This window comes from Nelumbo lutea, chromosome 2, assembly GCF_056320005.1.
Source record: "Nelumbo lutea isolate HS-2025 chromosome 2, American lotus-T2T, whole genome shotgun sequence".
Classification (NCBI taxonomy): Eukaryota; Viridiplantae; Streptophyta; class Magnoliopsida; order Proteales; family Nelumbonaceae; genus Nelumbo; species Nelumbo lutea.
The window spans coordinates 48,852,579-48,872,582 of record NC_142685.1 but is presented as its reverse complement, the minus strand read 5'-3'; the positions used below and the strand labels follow the sequence as shown (position 1 = coordinate 48,872,582).

At 37.4% G+C, this 20,004-nt stretch overlaps 1 protein-coding gene across 4 annotated transcripts; it reads right to left on the bottom strand.

Annotated features, from left to right (window-relative positions):
- Position 1: 1 nt before the first annotated feature.
- Positions 2 to 17,773, bottom strand: LOC148870506 (ENTH/VHS/GAT family protein). 4 transcript variants are annotated; one of them, XM_088970504.1, is made up of 9 exons: positions 17,270 to 17,773; positions 16,528 to 16,606; positions 16,169 to 16,267; positions 15,048 to 15,161; positions 14,771 to 14,934; positions 14,564 to 14,645; positions 6,220 to 6,305; positions 1,746 to 2,087; positions 2 to 1,038 (listed from the first exon to the last, which is right to left on the bottom strand). In XM_088970504.1, the coding sequence occupies exons 1-9, from the start codon at positions 17,377 to 17,379 to the stop codon at positions 237 to 239; spliced, it is 1,878 nt and encodes a 625-aa protein (XP_088826630.1). In that variant the 5' UTR covers positions 17,380 to 17,773; the 3' UTR covers positions 2 to 236. The 4 variants fall into 4 exon arrangements, with proteins under 4 accessions (XP_088826630.1, XP_088826631.1, XP_088826632.1 ...); XM_088970505.1 differs by having other exon boundaries at positions 16,528 to 16,602; positions 17,270 to 17,642; XM_088970506.1 differs by having other exon boundaries at positions 17,277 to 17,577.
- Between the last annotated feature and the right edge of the window lie 2,231 nt (positions 17,774 to 20,004).

Below are 20,004 nucleotides of genomic sequence, written 5' to 3'. Positions count from 1 at the left end.
ATTTCATGAAGGATACAGACCAGTTTCAACAATTTAAAGATGGTCAATATGTTCCGGTAACACTACAACCTTTTTCAGCTAACCACTGGTTAAAGCTACAAAAGGCATTCAAGTAACTGATTTTCATACATTCCAGATCAATATAAAATAGTAAATATACACCACATTTCACATACGTCGTACACATTATGTATGAGATCACATGTATACAGCAGTACAAGAATATCAAGAATGCTTTACTTCCCCCCATTCACCATACTTTTCCCAGGCGTGCCTGATAAGCTGGGAGATGTGCTATTTGTTGTCTTCTTAAACCCTCTGTCCGCATTCCCAAGAACATTGAGATCTTCAAACAATCTGTACGAGGGAATAAATGGTTTTTGTTCAGCCACAGGGGCTGAGTTTCTTGGAGTGGAGTTCACCTTTGCTTCTTTTTGAATAGTTGACCCGCTGCTTCCTACTGAGGGGAATGAGTTGAAGTGCTGCAAAGACCTAGTTATCTGCAGGGGCAGTTGAGTAGCAGCAGCATTGGCATGAGGGGTCATATATGTGTAAGGCGTAGTCGAAGGACCCTGGTCTGAACCGGCAGGAGCTGTTGCCCATGGTGGGGGAGGATAGCTGGACGAGTACTGGGGAAACTGAGGTTGAGCTTGGGCCCAAGGAACAACATAACTGTTGTAAGATACCTGCCCTTGGTTTCCAGGGTAAGTCTGCGGTCCATATGGGTACCCTTGTGTCGTGGGAGAAACAGGTATTTGGTGCATGTCATGGTTAGACGCTGATGGAGGTGTTAAAGGAGTATGGGGCGAGGTTGAGGTTGTTGACAAAGTGATGCTCAAAAGGTCAATCATATCTTGCTCCTTTGTGGTGGTTCTGATCGGTGTAGGTGGATTTGGTAGAGCCAAATCCTTACTTGGAGAGGGGGTTGAGACTACTGGTGTTGATGGGGTTGTAACATTGGTCATGTTCAATGAGGTAGAACTTTCACGGAGGCCAGAAGATGGGATTTGAGAATGTACGGATGTAGTTTTTGAACGCCTGCATTTATAGAACACCAAAATCCATCATTCACCAAATTAAGCAAAAAACAAAGGTCTTTGTCAAAAAACAACGTTAATAAACAGATCAGAAATGGAATAGAAGAAACTAATAAAAATGGAATGACAGTAAATATGCAACCACGTAGGGGAAACAGGGATACAGTATCAGACATCCAGTCAAATTGATTTCTAGGCCATAAATTAGGCAACATGCTACGAGAAAAGTTGAGTTTGTGACATATCAGAAAAGCAAGACTCGTACTTTTTGAGTTGTTCTAGTAATAGTTAGTATAGATATCCATTCACGTACGCATGCAAATATCTATGTATACATTAGGAATAGGACTTCCAGAATTTTGAAATGAAAACTCTATTAAACATGAAGATGAATACACCTGTAACTGACCTTATCAACGGTTCCAGTATTCTGAATTTTTACAATAGCCTATTGGAAAAACCAATTTATATCTGGACATCCTGCATTTTTTTTTCTAATTTTCCCCCTCACATGTATATTTACTGCATATTTACCAATAATGATTAGTTCAGAAGGAAAAATAATCTCCCATCAGTCAATTTTATTATATAAATATCTCCCTTGGTGGTATCACTAGTATTGAATCTTGCATCTTGCAATGAACAATAAAGTTTATCTCCCTATGGAATAATAGACTAATTATAAATTCTTTGATAGAAATAACTCACCTGCGAGCTAACTGGGCAAAGTCATCATCCTCTTCTTCCTCTTCCTCAAGCTGGGCCTTTGTTGCAGCTGCCATCGGTGTATAGGATATCATGTTTGGTTTGGGGCTGGCATCTCTTAATTCTGGCTGTCCAGGGTTGGTTTCTCTAACTTCAGATGGTTTCGCACCAGCATCTCTTATTTCAAGTGGTCCGGCACTGGTGTCTCTTACTTCAGATGGTCTAAATCTGTTTTCTTTTACTTCAGTTGGAAGGGATGAACCAGAAGCTATAGAATCATGTTTTGCAAGGACACTTTGTAGATTGTCATTTAATGCAAGACCTTGGCCTAGGACCTCCTCATCACTGCCAAATAATTTTAGAAAAACTGTTACCCAAAACCCAAAACCAGATCATAGCAAATTGATATCTGTAATTAGCTCAAAGCAATCACCCTCAAGATTGTATTCATGGGTTCATAACTTCCATTTATCACCAAAAAGGAAAATTTATAATATTGTAGGTCTATTTACATTTTACAAAGCAAATTTATATCATGGTGATATTCAACATCTATAAGTACTTCACAACATATATATCTAACTCAATACAAACTAAAAGGAAAATGAACCGTCTATAGGTAAAGAAATATTGAGTCCTTAGAATGTTCTTTCTATAAATATATTGTCAAAATATAGCACATTAATATGCAGATGAACATGCTTAAGTAATACGCATACAAGTCTATAGTAAAGAAACATCGAGTCCTTAAGAATGTTCTTTCTATATATATATATATATTTGTCAAAATATAGCTCATTAGCATGCATATGCACATGCTTAAGGAATATGCACATAAGTATGCTAGTGTCAGGTCGTTCACTGGGCTTCCTCAGGTGACTTATGAACCTTCCACATGACAATTTGTTTCAGGACCTCAAAGGAGCCCCCCTTGTTTGTCTCACGGACTTTATCCAAGGAATGAATGTCAGCCTAAAAGACCTTGCCATGTGATAAATCTTGCAACATAGTCATCTTCTAAACTATAAAAAGCTGAACCATTGAATGACCAATAGTATAGCAAAACTCCAATACAAGGTGGAGCAACAATGGGTAGATGGATCATGGTCATAGGAGTAAAAATATAGCTGATTTAGATAGTCCCTTTTTTGGAGAATTGTCTGGATTGGCTACATGATTAGTCCACATGAGAAATAGGTTGGTCTGTACTCTGTAAAGGGAGCTTCCCTACTTTGACCCAGTTAAAGTAGGGAAGCATTGTTATATTATAATTTTAAAGAGGGAAACAGTGTTATAAAAAATATTGAAAATAATGAAGAGCTTAAACAAACCCAATAGCTATTAGGTATCAGAATATGGAAACTAAAATTCGGGATATAACCAGACTGGCAAGAATACATTAAAGCCAACACATTTAGATTTTAAAAAATCTATATTGCCCACTGCTGTGTGTCCACTGGCATAAATACCATTTTTTGACATGGATAAAAATTCTCTCTTTCCCATTGACCAACTTTACAGTGTTCTTTTTGCATTAAGTACTGGGCAGTCTGGACCCCACGGTAAAGAGAGTTTCGTTTACCCGGGTAAAACTTACCCATCTCCCAGGTGGGTAAGTAACTTTCCCACCTAGGGGAAAAGTTTATAAAATATAATGGGACAAGTTTGCCTATTTTAACATTAGCTTTTTATGGGTAAAAAAGTCATTATATTACTTACCTGGGAATCAAAAGAACATGGGTAAAAAAGTCATTATCTGTTGGGTTTATAGTGGACCAATTGGTTTCACTGACTCAACTAAGGCTGAAGTGTTGGATGCTCTCACAGGAATCAAAATAGCTAAAAGTTTGGGACCTTGGGTATTCATTATCTTTCCATCACAGGGGACTGAACAAATACCATCAAATGGTTAAAGGACAAAGAAGGGGGGTCCTTGGAGGTTAAACCATTATTTGGCAGAAACAAGGGATACTCTAGACAGTTTAAATGTAAACCTGTTTTTTTTTGAAAGGTAAAGTAAGATTTTATTAATTCAGAAAAAAACTCATTACAACAGGAGAGCTAACCATTAAATGGCTACTGAGATCACAGAACAAGTTAAAGAATCCAAATGGATTTAGATCTAAACAACTCAGGAACATTCAAGTTTTTAAAATCAGGAGCTACAGACACCCAAGAAATCAGCTTGCTAACCGCCTGCTGCACAGTCTCCTCAGTGCTCTTTGTTTTGTTGCCAAAGACACTTCTGTTCCTTTCTGACCAGATTACCCAAAGCACAGCTGCAGGAATACTCTCCATATTAATTTTCATTTTTTCTTCAGGCCTTGAATCTCCCAGCATAGCAGCAGATCTTTTACTGAGTTTAGCATGACCCAGCAAAGACCAATAGCCCTTAGAAAATGATTCCAAACTCTGGAAAAGATAGGGAAGTGGATACATAGATGGTCTGTGGATTCAGGCAATAGACCACACAAACCACAGCAAAGAAAGGGAGATGAAGACCCCTCCTATCTAGGTTGATTCTTGAGAGGCATTTGTTCAGCACCATTGTCCACACAAGGAAGTTAGACTTCAAGGGAGAACTAGGATTCCACACTTGATGGCAGGGAAAGTCAGTAACCCCTGTACTACTGAGCTTAGAAGTAAGGGATTTAACTGAGAAGCACCCATCCCTACTCCAAGTCCAGCTCCATTCATCTTCACTATTAATGTCTATAGGCTGATCCTGTAATAGCTGCAATAGCTGCAGCACCCCATCTATTTCCCAATCGAACAGATCTCTTCTAAACTGAGGATTTCATACCACTGTATTGTTGGACAAAACATAGGAATCTGCCACTGAGATTTCCTGGTTAGCTGCACATTGCTAAAGAAGGGGAAAAGCCTCTGATAAAGATCTGTCCAAACACCAGGATCTTTCCAAAATTTCAGCCTGCCACCACTTCCCACCTTAAATCTCACACCTTCGTACATCACAGGTAGACATTTAAGAATCCCTTTCCAAACCGAACAGCCCCAGTTTGAGAACAGATCCTCTGACTTCCAATTCCCCCAATCCACCCCATATTTTGAGGCAATTAAGGACCTCCACCAAGAATATCTTTCTGAAGCAAACCTCCAACACCATTTGCACAACAAAGCAGAATTTACCACCTTCAACTGCTTAGGCCCAGATTCCTGCTTAGGCCCAGCCCCCCTCTGCTTTAGGCAAACATACTTCCAATTTCCAAGGGAACTTAATGCTTTTGCAGATGGCTTAGCTAAATTGGGTGCTTGCTTAGAAAATTTGTGTAGTGATAGGATTCCTCCTTTGTAACCTTTGGGGTTCTCCCCGGTTTTGTACATCCACTCAGGTATTCCTTTTTATTTTAATGAAATCTGGTTAAACTTTTCTCAAATAGAACATGGGTAAGTGAGAAATTTGTAAATGAATGGGGCTGTTGTGCCAAGGATCACCTTCATTTTTAGACATGGATACTAAAGGCAAGTAGTCAAAATAAAAAAGGATATTTTTGGTGTAAAGGCATCCAGTAAATAAGTTATAACACAGGGTGCATAAATACTAAATACAGATTCAAAACAGGGATAAGTAAACATTTATAAAAAACAGGGATCCAAAAAATTATGCTATTAAATAAAAAAGGATTTTTTTGGTGTAAAGGGTGCATCCAGTAAATAAGTTATAACACAGGGTGCATAAATACTAAATACAGATTCAAAACAGGGATAAGTAAACATTTATAAAAAACAGGGATCCAAAAAATTATGCTATTTATTATATTAGGGCTTCCTCTCCCTTGTGCCTCACCTTAGTGTTTTTACATGGGAGGAGCGTGCCAATTTTAGATGTAGCCTACGTTACATAAATCATATTGTATAGATAAGGGTAAGGTAACTGGAAGTGCATTGTAAATGTGACCGATTTTCAATTCAAAGAATGAAACAACCAAAGCATGGGTTTAGCAAAATCTTAACTATGATAGGTTTTCAACTACTAGCCTTAATAATAGTATTCTACCACCTACCTCCTTTTCTCACAATCATTGCAAGTAAAACAGGGGCCTCAATTTGTTCATTTTTTATTCTTTTTTCCCCTTCAATTAACCACACCCTCCCCCCTCTCATGTTCAACATAACAGGCAGTTAATTGGATAAGTAGTTCAAATACCATTTGATATGAAGCCTGAAGGATGGTAGTAAAATTTGTGGAGCGTTCATCTTTTAAACTGTTAATGAAGCCTAATAGCAAGACCATTCTATAGTATCTAAACTACTTATTAGTTTAAACCGTTCTATGGTAGTTCAAATACCATAGAATGGTCTTGCAATCAGGCTTTATATAATTGACAGTTTAAAAGATGGACAATTCACAACCCTTCAGACCATAACATACAACTGACACAAGTAGTATATGTAATATCCAGTGAACCTCAACACCTGAAAAACTAAATAAACTAAAAAAATGGATAAGGCTTACACAGTTGAATTTAACATCTGCATGAGCCTTCTCTGGTTGGAGTGGCACCGGCTGACAAGATCAACTATCACTTCATCTTTTAGGGCCTAAAAAGACAAATGCAATAGAACTTTCAACTTTTGTCAAATTATACAGTGACAAGTAACAAGGATAAAATCATATCTTAGTATTTTTTATAGGAAATAAAAATTTTTATTAAATAATAAATAGTATCAAGTTATACGATGAAGGTTTCCCAATGAGAAACGCAAGATGCAACCTCAATTACATAATATCATTTACAATTGAGTCCAATATAGATGATCCTTATTCACCCCTAGCTTAATTAAGTTGTCTGCCATCTCATTGGTCAATCTCCTTTCCTTTTTTTGATCAGTAAAACAAAAATAATAATTCATTAGAATTAAAGAAAGAAAGAGATACAACAAGAAGTTGTGAAAAAACAGAGAACCAAAGAAAAAACAACCTTCAAGTGCCAAATCACCTCTTCCCCCTTTTTCAGCCATCCCACAACAACCTTCAAGTCCCCTTCAATGATCAATCTTCTAACACCCAAAACTCGTGAGAGCCAATCTCCTTTCCCATTGAAGTCTTATAGTCACATTTGTGCTTTGTGGTCAGCCATTTAAATCCTTTCACAGCTTCCCTGTAAGTCTAGACTAGTATGTCTGGGCCCTTCAGCCCCCAACTATTAGCTTAGAATCCCCTTCAATTGATAATTTGCCATAGTTCAACTCTCTAGCAATCTGTTCTCCTTGCAACACTGATTGGAACTCAGCATGAATAGAGTCCCCTACTCCTGCAAGACCTGGATATAAGGCAATTCTGCATTCCTGAAAACACCCCCTATCCCCTCCTATTCATGAAGTCCTTGGATAATCCAGGCTGTTACCATCCAAAATTGAGTTTTATGAATCCTTCTTCAGGAGGTACCCAAACCAAAATAGGCATTTCCTTATTAGCTGAACTTTCTGCCACAGATTCCCAATTCTGCCAAATATCACCAAAGGAAAACTGGGAGAACAAATCCAAAGTTTTGGCCCAATGTATAGCCCTCTTTATAATGCAAAATCCCAAACAGCATCCTTGTTTCTTTCTTTAAAAATTCTAGCATTTCTCTCCTCCCAAACCATCCAAACCAAAGTAACCTGCAAACAGCACAACTCTTCTCAAAATTAATTTTTAATTTTAAAAGATGTTCAAACAACTTCACGACCCATTTAGGTTCCTTGCCTTCTAAGGATCCTTAGCATCAAAATAAATAAATAAATGAATGAATAATTGTATCATTCGCAAACTACAGATGTGTTACTATCGTGCCATTCCTTCCAACCCTCCATCCTTTAAAAATGTCCATCCTATCTACCCTCAAAATTAATCCACAGATCCACTATCAAGGTAAATGGGAAGGGTGAAAGAGAATCCCCTTGTCTTAGTCCTCTCTTACCTAGGGAAGAAAATCCTTAACTACACCATTCAGTGATTTAAAAGGCGTGCCTCAAGGTAGGCGCCTCACCAAGGTCCTAGGCACAGCCCTTTCAAAAGGCGCACACCTGGTGTGCCTTGCGCCTAACCCAGGCATGTGCCTTTTGAAACTAAGACACTTTTTTTGCTTTTTTTGTGTTTAGCGGTTGGGTCAGGGGCTCCGCCCCCAGACCCCCGTGCGCTTCGAGAACCCCCTATTTGGTAATGTTGTTCATTCACTCATCCTAATAAAATGTCTTCTTAAAAAGCAATTAAAACTATAAAATCGTTATTTTTTTGTATGAGAACTAAGAACTTAAGACCTAGCGTGGACTTGTTTGGGCTTGCCTCGAGGGGCATGGTACAAAGGCGGCTCATAGAATCAAGAATGTAATATGTTTTACATCACATTAGCCACTTGAAATAATGCAATTGAGAAAAAAAAAAAGAGATTATGGGTTTCATATGCTTGAAAATGTTTTATATATTAGATTTTATTTTTAAATTCTCATTTGAATATGCTTTACATGTTATATTTATGTATTTTAATATTAGATAATAGGTTTTTTAAAACATTTAATTTAAAATTAAATTTTATATTTTTATTAATATTATGTTTCATATTTTTTTATTTTTTTATTTTTTATTTTTTTTGTCTTTTTTATTTTTTAGCCTTTTTTTATTTTTGCGCCTTGCTTAAAAAGGTGTGCGCCTTGCCTTGCACCCCAGGCGCAAATTGACCCCTGTGCCTTTTTTGCCTTGCACTTTTAAAAGACTGACACCATTGATGATAGTCAAATAATGACAGGTTTTTAGGCATCCTTCAATCTATCCACACCACCTTCCCCCAAACATGCATCTTCTCATTATTTATAGTAGAAATAACCAATCTACCATATCATAAACCTTTTCAAGATCCAACATACACACAAAACCTTTCTTTCTCCTTTTCAAGATCCAACATACACACAAAACCTTTCTTTTTTTTTTGATGAATAATAGTAAGTTTATGGCTTTTTGTTACTCACCAACCCTTTCCGTCAAAAGAAATTTGGTGTAGGCCAGTCCCCCAAAAAATTATGGCTTTTTGTTGGGAAGTTTTCCATGGGAAAGTAAACACTTTAAACAACCTACAAAAGAGAAGACCTTTTCTCTGTAATTCTCCTAATTGGTGTATCCTCTGTAGAGCTCACGGTGAGGATTGTTACTATCTATTAGTATCTTGTCCCTTTTCTACAGACCTTTGGGCTTGGCTACTTTCGTTGTTTGGGGGTAGTTGGAGTCTACCAGCAGAAGTTCACATGCTCTTCAACCATTCTACCTTTTATTGGCCTACAAAAATAGGGAGAATTATGTGGAGATGTGCTCGTGCTGCCTTGACTTGGACTCTTTAGGAAGAAAGGAATCTCGGAATTTTTCAAGATAAGGAAAGGAACAGCCAAGATTTGAAAGACTGTGTGTTAAACAGGGCAATACATTGGCTGAAGACCTTGGAAATCTTTCGTCAATTCTCCTTTAATGACATTTGGAGAAATTGGTTAGTAGTAGCAAGGTGTTCATCTTTAAAGGCCAAATCAATTACAAGCTGGTCTCCTCCACCCGAAGGCTCAATTAAGTTGAACTTTGATGGAAGCAGCATGGGTAATCCAGGATTATCCGGAATAGGGGGTGCTTTGAGAAATGAGAAGGGAGAGATTTTGTTGCTCTACTCAGGTCCTTTGCGAATTGGGAATTCCATCAGGGCAGAATTGTTAGCTGCTGTACAAGGGGTCCAATTTGCAAACCAGCTGGGGGTACAACAACTAATAATCGAGGGGGATTCCAAAGTGGTGGTGAGTTGGTTGAAAAATTCTGAAGAGGCTATGTGGCAATACAAGAATGAAATGAAGAAATTTAGTTGGTTGACAAGGAATATGTTGGTCACTATACAGTGGGTGGGGAGATCAGCAAATACCTTGTCAGATGTGTTAGCTAAGCAAGGGGTAAATAGGGAAGAATTATTTTGGGCTCAGTTGTGATTCTTGTTTTTCTTTCCTAGTTTACTTGTAAGTTTCAAGGAGGGGTTGCAGCTCGCGCCTCTCACTGGGATGATGTATGAACTCACTCTAATTTGCTTCTGAATCAATAAACTCCTTTTCAAAACCTCCACATACTCACTGCATTGGCTATCAAAATTTGATTAGAGATCTTGTCCACCTTGAATGAATGCCCCTTGGAATTGGCTTATTATAGTTGGTAGGGTTGTTCTTAATCTTAATGATAGCACACTTGCCACTATCTTATAAATTCTGGTCACCAAACTAATAGGTTTGGAGTCGTTTGGCTGAAAGCATCTCCCTTCTTAGGTGTTAAAGCTATGAAAGTAGCATTAATACTCAGGCTAATGAAGTGTTTTTCAGCAAACTCCTCAAAAACTACCCAAAGATCAAATTTAATAATCTCCCAACACAATTGGTAAAAAGCCATGGTGAAGTAGAGGTGTAAATCGGGTTATGCCAGGCTGGCTCTCTCCCTCCGTAGGGATACTTTGGGGCACGGCCCACAGCCCGAGCCTACGTGAGCCACTGTTGTGTTGTGGGTTGAGCAATCGGGCCAAGCCTTGGGCAAGGCTGGGCCGAGCTCTGAGAGGTCTACTTAGAAAAAAAATCTTTAAATTTTTATTTTATATGAATTTTGATGTATACAATTGTTTATATATACAATAATTAAATAAAATAGTATAGTAAAATTGAAAAAAAAATATATATATATATATATATTATTATATAATTATAATACATAATATATATAAATATATATATGGGTCATGCTAGCACACGGGTTGTAGCCTGTAGGCGACATGGCCCATTCCATCGTGTCGTGCTTGGCATGGCTGGCGTATTGTCGTGTCGGGCAACAAGTGGCATGGCCTAATTTATAGCTATATGGTGAAGCCATCCAAGCTCGAAGCTTTAGATCTATCCATTTAAAAAATAGCCCTCCTAATTTCCTCCAACTCGAAATCCATCCCCAATAATCTTGCCACTTCAACGTCCAAATTTGGCCAATTCAACCCCTCCACATTGAACCTGTTAGCTTCTCACCTATAAACTACCTCAACATGATCCACAAAACACATAATAATTCAATCATCTTGCCACTTCAACGTCCACACTTGGCTAATTCAACCCCTCCACATTGAACTTGTTAGCTTCTTGCCTTCTATAAAGTACCTCAATATGATCCACAAAACACTTAACAATCCCCTCTTGAGTCTTTATCATATAATATTTCTCCATTCATTTCCAATTTTACCACAAAGTTCTTTCTTCTTCTACCATTAGCAATTGCATTGAAGAATTTAGTATTATCATTCCCCTCCTTAATCCATTTATGCCTAGATTTCTATCTCTAATAGATCTCTTCCTTAATAAGTATTTTTCCCAGCTCCTTCAAATTTCATGTCAACCTCCTATCCTCCTCACTTATAAGGCCCCAACTCTCCTTATCATCTAGTTGCTTAATTTGAGAGGTTACGCTTAGCCTTTTTTTCTCTATTCTTCCAAAATGATCTCTATTCCACTCCTTTATCCTACCTTCTAATCTTTGCATCTTCTTATGGAACCTTACTCCTTTCCAAGGTATTCCCCTCAAATCTTCTCCCCACCATTCCTCCACCTTATGAATAAAATCCAGGTGTGTAAGCCACATATTTCAAATCTAAAAGGTGGTATGACCATTCAAAAAAGTCCCCTGCTCCAATTCTAATTGGACAATGGTCATATTAACTCTCGGCAATGCCTAGCTACCAATCCTACCTAATGTTTTTTTTTATATAAATAAATGAACCTTTTATTAATTTGGAAATATTAGCACGTACAAGCAGACCTTGGAGAGGTTTGAGCTGCGATCGCTCCACTAAAAAAGAAAACAAAAGCAATAAATTACAGTTGTGCCCAATACAAAGCTTCCCTAGCTGCCCCTTGCTTGGCTAGAAAGTCCCCCGTAGCATTTGCTGATCTCCCCACCCATTGTATTCTTAGGTCCATGTTTCTTGTTAGCACCTTAAACTTTTTAATTTCATTCTTAAAGCACCAAACTACTGACTCTAGGTCCTGCAACCAGCTTCTTACAACCTTTGAGCCACTTTCAACAATTAGTTGTTCCACCCCTAATTGAGCTGCAAACTGTACACCTTGCAGGGCAGCAAACATTTCTGCTCTAGTAGAGTCTCCCACTCCTAAATGACCTGAGAAGATAAGCATCACATTCCCGACTTCATTCCTCAATACCCCACCTAACCCAGAAGGGCCTGGGTTCCTAGACTGCTTCCATCAAAATTCAACTTCAAGAAGCCTACAGGAGGTGATGAGCAGCTTGTTCTCACTTTAGTCTTGGAAGATGAAGAACTTGCCACTACTGACCAATTCCTCCAAATGTCATTAAAGGAGAATTGGTGGAACAAGTCCAACGATTTCAGCCAACGAATCACCCTAACCAAGACACAGCCCTAATCTCTTGAAGGTTTCTTTCCTTCTCCAAAAATGTTTTAGCATTCCTTTCTTCCCAATTTGTCCATATCAATGCAGCTCTTGCACACCTCCACATGATTTTACCCCTTTTCTGCTTCCAAACAAAAGTAGAGGGATCAAAAAGCAATCTTAAATCTGCTAGCAAGTTCCAACTGCTCCCAAACAAAAAGAGAAGCCAATCCCATAACTTTGTAGTAAAGGAACAAGAAATTAGCAAATGATAACAGTCCTCACTCTGAGTTCTACAAAGGATGCACCAGTTGGGGGAAATATAGAAAAAAGGCCTTGTCTTCTGTAGATTGTCCAAGGTACCAATTCTACCTAATGGTCTTCCCACTTAGTATTGAAAATAAATCTATCCAACTTCAAGCAAATAGGGTAGACCTGTAAATTGGACCACGTGAACAAAGTATGCTGAACATGAATCTCTTTTAGTTCGCAAGTGTCTATAAACTCATTGAACTTCCTCATGCTGGTAGAGATTTGTTGATTGGGATTATTTGTCTCATTGGTGAATCTGATCACATTACAGCCCCCACCTAAGCACCAAGGACCGTCCCACAATCCCCTAATATCAAAGAGCTCCTCCCACATTTCACCTCTTTCACTATAATTGTTGGGCACGTAAACATTAGACAAAACAATGTAAAGCCATCCCACATTTCTCTATGCCTATGAAAGATATTGTACAGCTCTATAAATCTCAAATATAAAGGTGAGTTACCAGTTATCATGCAAGTGAAAATTTTCTAAAGAATTGGTTACCTTGTGAAACACAAGCACAGAGAGCCAAAATCATGTGCCTCCAAAACAGAGTAAATTGGCATTTCCCACATGTTTGATGGCAGATGTTTGGATACAACCTGGGCAGGTTAGATAGGGCTGGGGGGCAATAAATGCCTTACACTAGAAAGACTTTTACCAACAGTCCCTAGAGTAACCAGCCCAAGCCCAACCCAATCTGACATGACTAACCTTAACCAATTGGAACTAGACTGAATTGCCTTCTGTTAGGCTTTGTTTTAAAATATATGCCTAACAATAGGAAAGACTTTTCCCCAGAGTAACCAACCCAAGCCCAACCCAGTCTGGCATGACTAACCTTAACCAATTAGAACTAGACTGAATTGCCTTCTGTTAGGCTTTGTTTTAAAAAATATGCCTAACACTAGAAAGACTTTTACCAACAGTCCCTAGAGTAATCAACCCAAGCCCGACCCAGTCTGACATGACTAACCTTAACCAATTAGATCTAGGCTGAATTGCCTTCTGTTAGGCTTTGTTTTAAATAAATCCCAGGATAGGTGCACTGTATCAGAGTTTTTTTTTTTTTTTTTTGAAAACTGTGAAGTAAAGTGCTTTCATTAAAAGATCCATAATAAAGACACCTGTAAAATGAAAAATGAACAGAGGATATACAAAAACCATCTCATCCCTAACAGCCTTAATCCCCCCCAAACGAAAACAATTAAATTTGCAAATATCAACCCAGAAAGGTCCCTCAAAATTCAGCTTTGGTGGTTCAGTCAAGGAGAATTCCAATTTCCAATCAGGGTTACTTAGGCACTTAGGCCTAAAATCCAAAACCATCAAAATTAGTTATTTTGTGTTTGCTTGTGTTTTTCACTTTTTCTTTTATTTTGTTAATGTAAAAACTGTAGAATAAGCAAGAAAATGTAGACAGCTATGTAGATTTTTAATGGAGTTACCACTGTCTGATGCTTGAGAAATCGGTTTCTGATGAGAGATGGAGGAGGTGTTTTTTTTTGTATTTGATGATATGCACCACACTAATACCCTCCCCCCCCCCCAAAGTCAGTGGTTGCGGGAACCAATCCTGCATCTAAGCTGTAGCGAATCAGCTAACATACCAACTGAGCCACCCCTCAGTTGAAAGTTGGAATGTTATGGAACTTGCCAATTTTCTTACTGCAGTAAACAGCTTCCTGAAGGGTTCTTTTCAGACCAAATTGGATCTCTAGACCAAAAAGACTTAATGTCATCTTTCTTTGGGGTATTTGAAGGTGGTATTTTGTGTAGATTGATTAGCCTATCAAATAGATCCAATTTGTTTAGATTTTAGAGGTTTCAAAGAGTTAAAGATACAGTTGCAATGTCACACAATCATCAAGTGAAGGTTTTGTTTCACTTCAACTAGCTTATAATAATGCATGTACATATTCAACCGTTCAAAAAGTTGATTAAATTACCACATGTTATGTATACACAAGCATGTGCACACAAAGAGACACATTCAAATGTTTTCTTCATGTGTAGGCCATAGTGAAAATACTTCACTTTTCAGATTGATACAGTAAATACCAATTATTGTTGCACAAGGATGGAGCTAAATATATAACTGCAAATACCTCACGATCATTTGGGTTCACTGCCTGCAGCATCTCAGTTAGAAGCTCCATAATGCTCCGCATAGAATCAATGTTTGATAGACTGAAATGATACGGGAAACATTTAAACAAAAGCCAGTCCCCCCAAACACTCCCCCTCCTCGGCAGCAGGGAAAAGGTAATAATAATCAACAATCTTTTCAGACCAAAGTCAAAGCCAAGCCTTACCTTAAACTCTCTACCTCAGATGCCATTGCTTCATCAAGCCTTCTTGTGGTATTGCTGGGCATACCATATCCTGCTTGAATATGTCTTGGCATTGGATGTGTAACAGGTGGTGTAAATATAGGAGCCGCATCTGATGAACGCTGTGGAAATTCTACTCCAGACCGCTGCCATTGGTACAATCCCAATTTAAGAATCGTATTGTCCATGAATTTGGCAAGGCTTATAGTTTATTATATAAAGAACCAAATGCAAGTTTTAGTTGGTAGCATATGCATACCCTTAATTCCTCATATGCCCAGTAATATTGAGGATATTTCCCCGCAGGTCCACCAAATGCTTCTTGCCAAGAGTCTAGCAAGACTAATATTTTATCTCTCACATTCATATCCATCTGTAGAAATCCATAGAGGAAACTTCTTATAACCTGACTTGCAAGAGTACTCCAAATGATACATGGTAATAACAATTAACAAATGCACGGGAAAATGGTCAAATGAAGAAGAAAAGTGTAGTATAAATAATTACTTAATACAAGTTAATGAAAGAAAAGTATCAAGATATCATTCAAATACCTATCCAGGTTACCTATAAAAGAAAGAGATAAAAGCATATTTCTGGAATGAAATATTATCACCCAAGTATATGGTGGGACGATACTATCAGCCAGGCTGGGTTTTGACCACTTCATGGGCTAAAAAAATCCAGATCATCACTTGCCTTTCTGGCCACTACTCCTGGCTGCTTGGTGATATATCTAAACCATGCCTGAATTCAAAGAAAAAATAAACCATGCAATGACTTGAAATAGGGTCTACCATTTGGTCACCTAAGGCCAAACTTTGAAGAATACTGCCATTTTAAGCAAAGAATAAGCCATCCAACAAATTCAAGCATGGTCCAAAATCTGCTCAAGTATGGCTGGAATTTGATTGCAAGATATAACCACCTTGAGAAGACAATGATTTCATTGGGGACCTTGGTCCATCAGGTATAGGCCGCATGTGTAGAACAACAATGGTGTTATCAAGTAACACTTTTTTGGCCAGTGAGACTCTCTTAGTGCTCCAAAAGATCAAATGCATGACTTCATAGGACTAAAGCTAAGAGGGAGCTGTGGCCTGTGGTAGAGATAGTCCCAAATGATCATGGATTCATTGGATGGATGAGTAGAACATCCTATTCCAATGATCTGTAAGGTCCATTAATGCAACGACTGATAAGGTTGCTGGATATAACATCTAAAGAAATGATCTATATTGCAGCTTGTCTTTGCCAAGCTAACTTTTCTTCCATTTCCTTGTACTATTACTGCTGTTGCCTCGAGTGGTGTTAGAATTCATCTCCCTTCTTTCTTGATGAACTGACTTGAGAGAAAAAGAACTTATCTGAAAATCTCACCTGCTTTTTTACAATCTTCACCATCTCCTGTAGAATATTCCTTTCAGCAATTTGAAAGTGCACGTTATCACCACAGTTCTTTATGATTGTTTCCAAAAGCTGAAAAACAAAAGAGAAGAAATTGATTGAGTTTTCAAAAAAAAACAAAATTGCCATAACAGTATTGCTTTTGTCTGAAGTAATCAAACAAGTAATCATGCATGAGGTACCAGCTACAAGAATCATACTAGAGATTCTAAAGTGACAAACACATCCACCCATTTCTGCATGGATTTGGAGATTATGAATATATTTATTCTAAATACAAGCATTTGCAATTCGATATAAGAATGTATATGAAAAACTCCCATTAAACATACCGTCAAAGCAAGTAGTTGAACCTTTGGGTTCTTATTCTGCAACCGTTTTTTCAGGACTTTAATAACATCCTTTGCCTGCCTGATCAAATTCAATTCACAGCCTTTAATAAACCATCGGTAAATTTATTCTCTTAGAAATAAACAAATTAATGCATAAACGAAATAAATTTCAAACGATGTCACAAAGGGAGTGTAAATGGACATAAAACTTATCAGAAACTTTTCTTCACGCAACTTATCCCTGATAAAAAAATAATACCAATAATAATAAACAGGGGGTGGGAAAAAGGAAGGGGGAATACTTGCTCCGTGAGAGATAAGCACCCCGAAGGAAAAACACAAGTTCTTACAAACAAAGTATACTGTTCTTAAAATCTCAGACTCATAAGTGCCAACTTCATAAGCCTTGAAAGAACAATATACTAAAATTGCCTCAGCTTTATCTAAATCGGGAACTTAGAAACCAATCCGGATCTTCAGAAAATAAAAAGGGAAAAGTATATCCAACCAAACTACATCTAACAACAAACTTGTAACACTAGAAATCTACACCCAAGGAAGAAGTAGAAGAAATAAACACATAATAAAGGTACTGCAACATCAAGAGACCGTCCAAACTACAGGTTTTGGATAAAACAGAAGCCTTAAAACATGGTACAAAGTACAAACAACAAATGAAAAAATAGTCCTTAAATATGCAAGAATATTTCGTAGATATCAAAAGTTCAATTCTTATTTTTACCCGTAACTGGAATTGATGGAATCACAAATTTCCATATTCATGGTCCAATCGGGACCGATCAGAAGATCGCTCGTGGCCTTCTCGACTCGAACTGTAGCTGAAGAAGACATCTCTCTTCTCCCGAAGAAGAACAAAAGAAAACACAGCGCTTGTTGTCGAGAAAACGAAGAAAAACAAGGGAGCTTCAGCAAATGGTTCCTCTGAACAAAAAATCCGTCATTACTGTCTGAAGAGAGGAGGAAAAACCCTAAAAAGGTGCGTTGAAAAAGGTGGTTCTCTTCTTTCCCTTACCAGTCGACTTGTTTTTCGTTTTTATTCTTTCCCGGACTTTTCGTTTTTATTTTTTATTTTTTTTATCTAATTTTCATTCTTCGTGTTGTTCTACTTTTTAGTATATAAAAAATATAAATATTTTGTATTGTAATAAAAAGTCATAGCGATAGCAGCAGCCAGCAGGAGAAAGGAAAAGAGAAAGCGGACAAGAGGGATAGGCTCGTGTCCTCTAGGACTCTCACTCTGTCTCTTCTGCTTAGACATGTAGACTTGCGAGTTCAATTTTGCTACGGCATAGTTTTACTGCGGGGCTAAAAGCATGAATCGTGGCCTTAGATGTATTGTTGTGGGTCCATTACGACGTCACTTCTTCTAATTCTAAGGCTTTGATTTCACGGTTGTAGCACGGGGCTAAAAGGATCGTCAACAAAATACCTCATGATATCGAGGAAATAACGAAAATACCCTTTTGCTCACAACAATCAGATATTTTAATACACGTAAGCAAGAAGGGACAGCACAACGCGGAGGAGCCTTCCGGCCTTCCCTTCCCCCCACTGCCACTGTGCCACACATTCCCATCCATGGCATATATTTGAAATTAAAAATCATCGTTTTGTTTTTTAGTGTAGTAAATGATAAGAACAAACAAGATACTACACTTGATCTTAGCCAGAAGGAGAAGGCATGGAAAAGTCATTTAAAATACGCGTAAAAGTTTAGTCACTATTTTTAGAAAAAAAAACAAAACATATTAAGCCTGGAACTCGATTAATGATCAACTAATAACAAAAAAATGTAGTGGTGATCATTTACATATATAGTTCAGTTCGTAGGGATGAATTTGATCCGAGCTTAGTCGAATAACGTCTTATATAATTAACCTTGGTTTGGTAAAAAAATATGAGGTTTGAGCTTGAGTTCGAGTTTAAGTTCAATTCTAATTAGAAACTTGAGATTGAATTTGGAATGACTTGAAAGCTCACATATTCAACCTTAGTTAGGTTCAAATTCAACAATGAAGCAAGTTTCATATAAAAAAAAAAAAACTGTATATATAAAAAATTATACATGTAAAATATTAAAAATTATTATATAATATAAATTCAATCAAGCAAGCAAGCATCATTGGGCCTAGTTCAACTCGAAGCTCAATTTAAATCGAATCAAACCTAGCTTTTCAAAAGCCAAATAGCTCATAAAAAACTCTGTTTGTGTCGACCCTACTAGTTTGGCTAGTAAATTTTCACACTTAAAGGGGTGTTATTTTTGGGCATGATGTGGACCCATTTTGACGCACAATATATTTATATATCTTTTATATTTACTTTATATGTACATATATAATATTATAAAATGTTGCATTATCATCCAAGCTTATAATAATATATACAAGTCATAATATCTATTTTATATTTTATGCATGTATATATTACATGAATGCAAAGCTCTAGTTTTCCTAACAAGTCAATGTTGGTAGAGTTGTTAATGGGCCGATTCAACCCGATGGACCCAAACTGATTGGGTTGGTTATGCTTTTAGGAACTAGAATCAACGAGTTGGTTCTGGGTCCTAATATAGTGTGCTAATCATTATTGGTTCAAACCAATTCCACTCAATCCCAAATCGATTCAAACTCAGCTCAAGCTATATTTGTAATATATATAATATATTAAATAAATTATGTATATAACATATATATATATATATATATATATTATAATTGGGTCTGTCGGGTCAAACCTGATTGTCTTGAGAACCAATCGATTTGGTTTTGGTTATAAAAATTACATACCCTATCAGGTCCAATTCGATTATGGGTCCTCAATATTTCATGTCAATTCAATTCCAATTCTAGATAATCTTGACCCAGACCCGACTCATTGACAACCCTAAATGTGGGACATTGATTAGTTGTGAAAACTAAGGTTTTATGGAAGAATGCAAATTGGGTGGCTAGCATCCCACATTGCCTTTTCTTTTTTTTTCTTTTTTCTCCAGTGTTTGGTGATATGCACCACTAATACCCCCTCCCCTCTTCCCCAAAGTTGGGGTTGTGAGAATTGAATCTACTATGTTGGAGTGAACCAGCTACATATCAACTAAGCTACCCCTCATATATAAGTAGATAAAATTAGGATAACCAATCTATTCATTGTTACAAGCCCAAAGCTTGGCTTGGCCCCGACTTGGACCCATACAATCTTTTGGTGCATATACTATTGTTATTTTTATGATAAAAAATAAATACCATAAACATATAAATTTTGTATTTTATCTTAATTAATGGCATAGGCTTAAAACTTGCCCAACCTAGCTTGAGCTTGTATAGATCTAGACTAAAGCTTATATTTCAAGCATGAGGGGCATAATGTGATGAGTATGTTGTGTTTATTGCAACTTAGGCATGTGTCATGTGATCACATGCTAGTGCATTTTGCAGCTTCATATGACGAATTTTG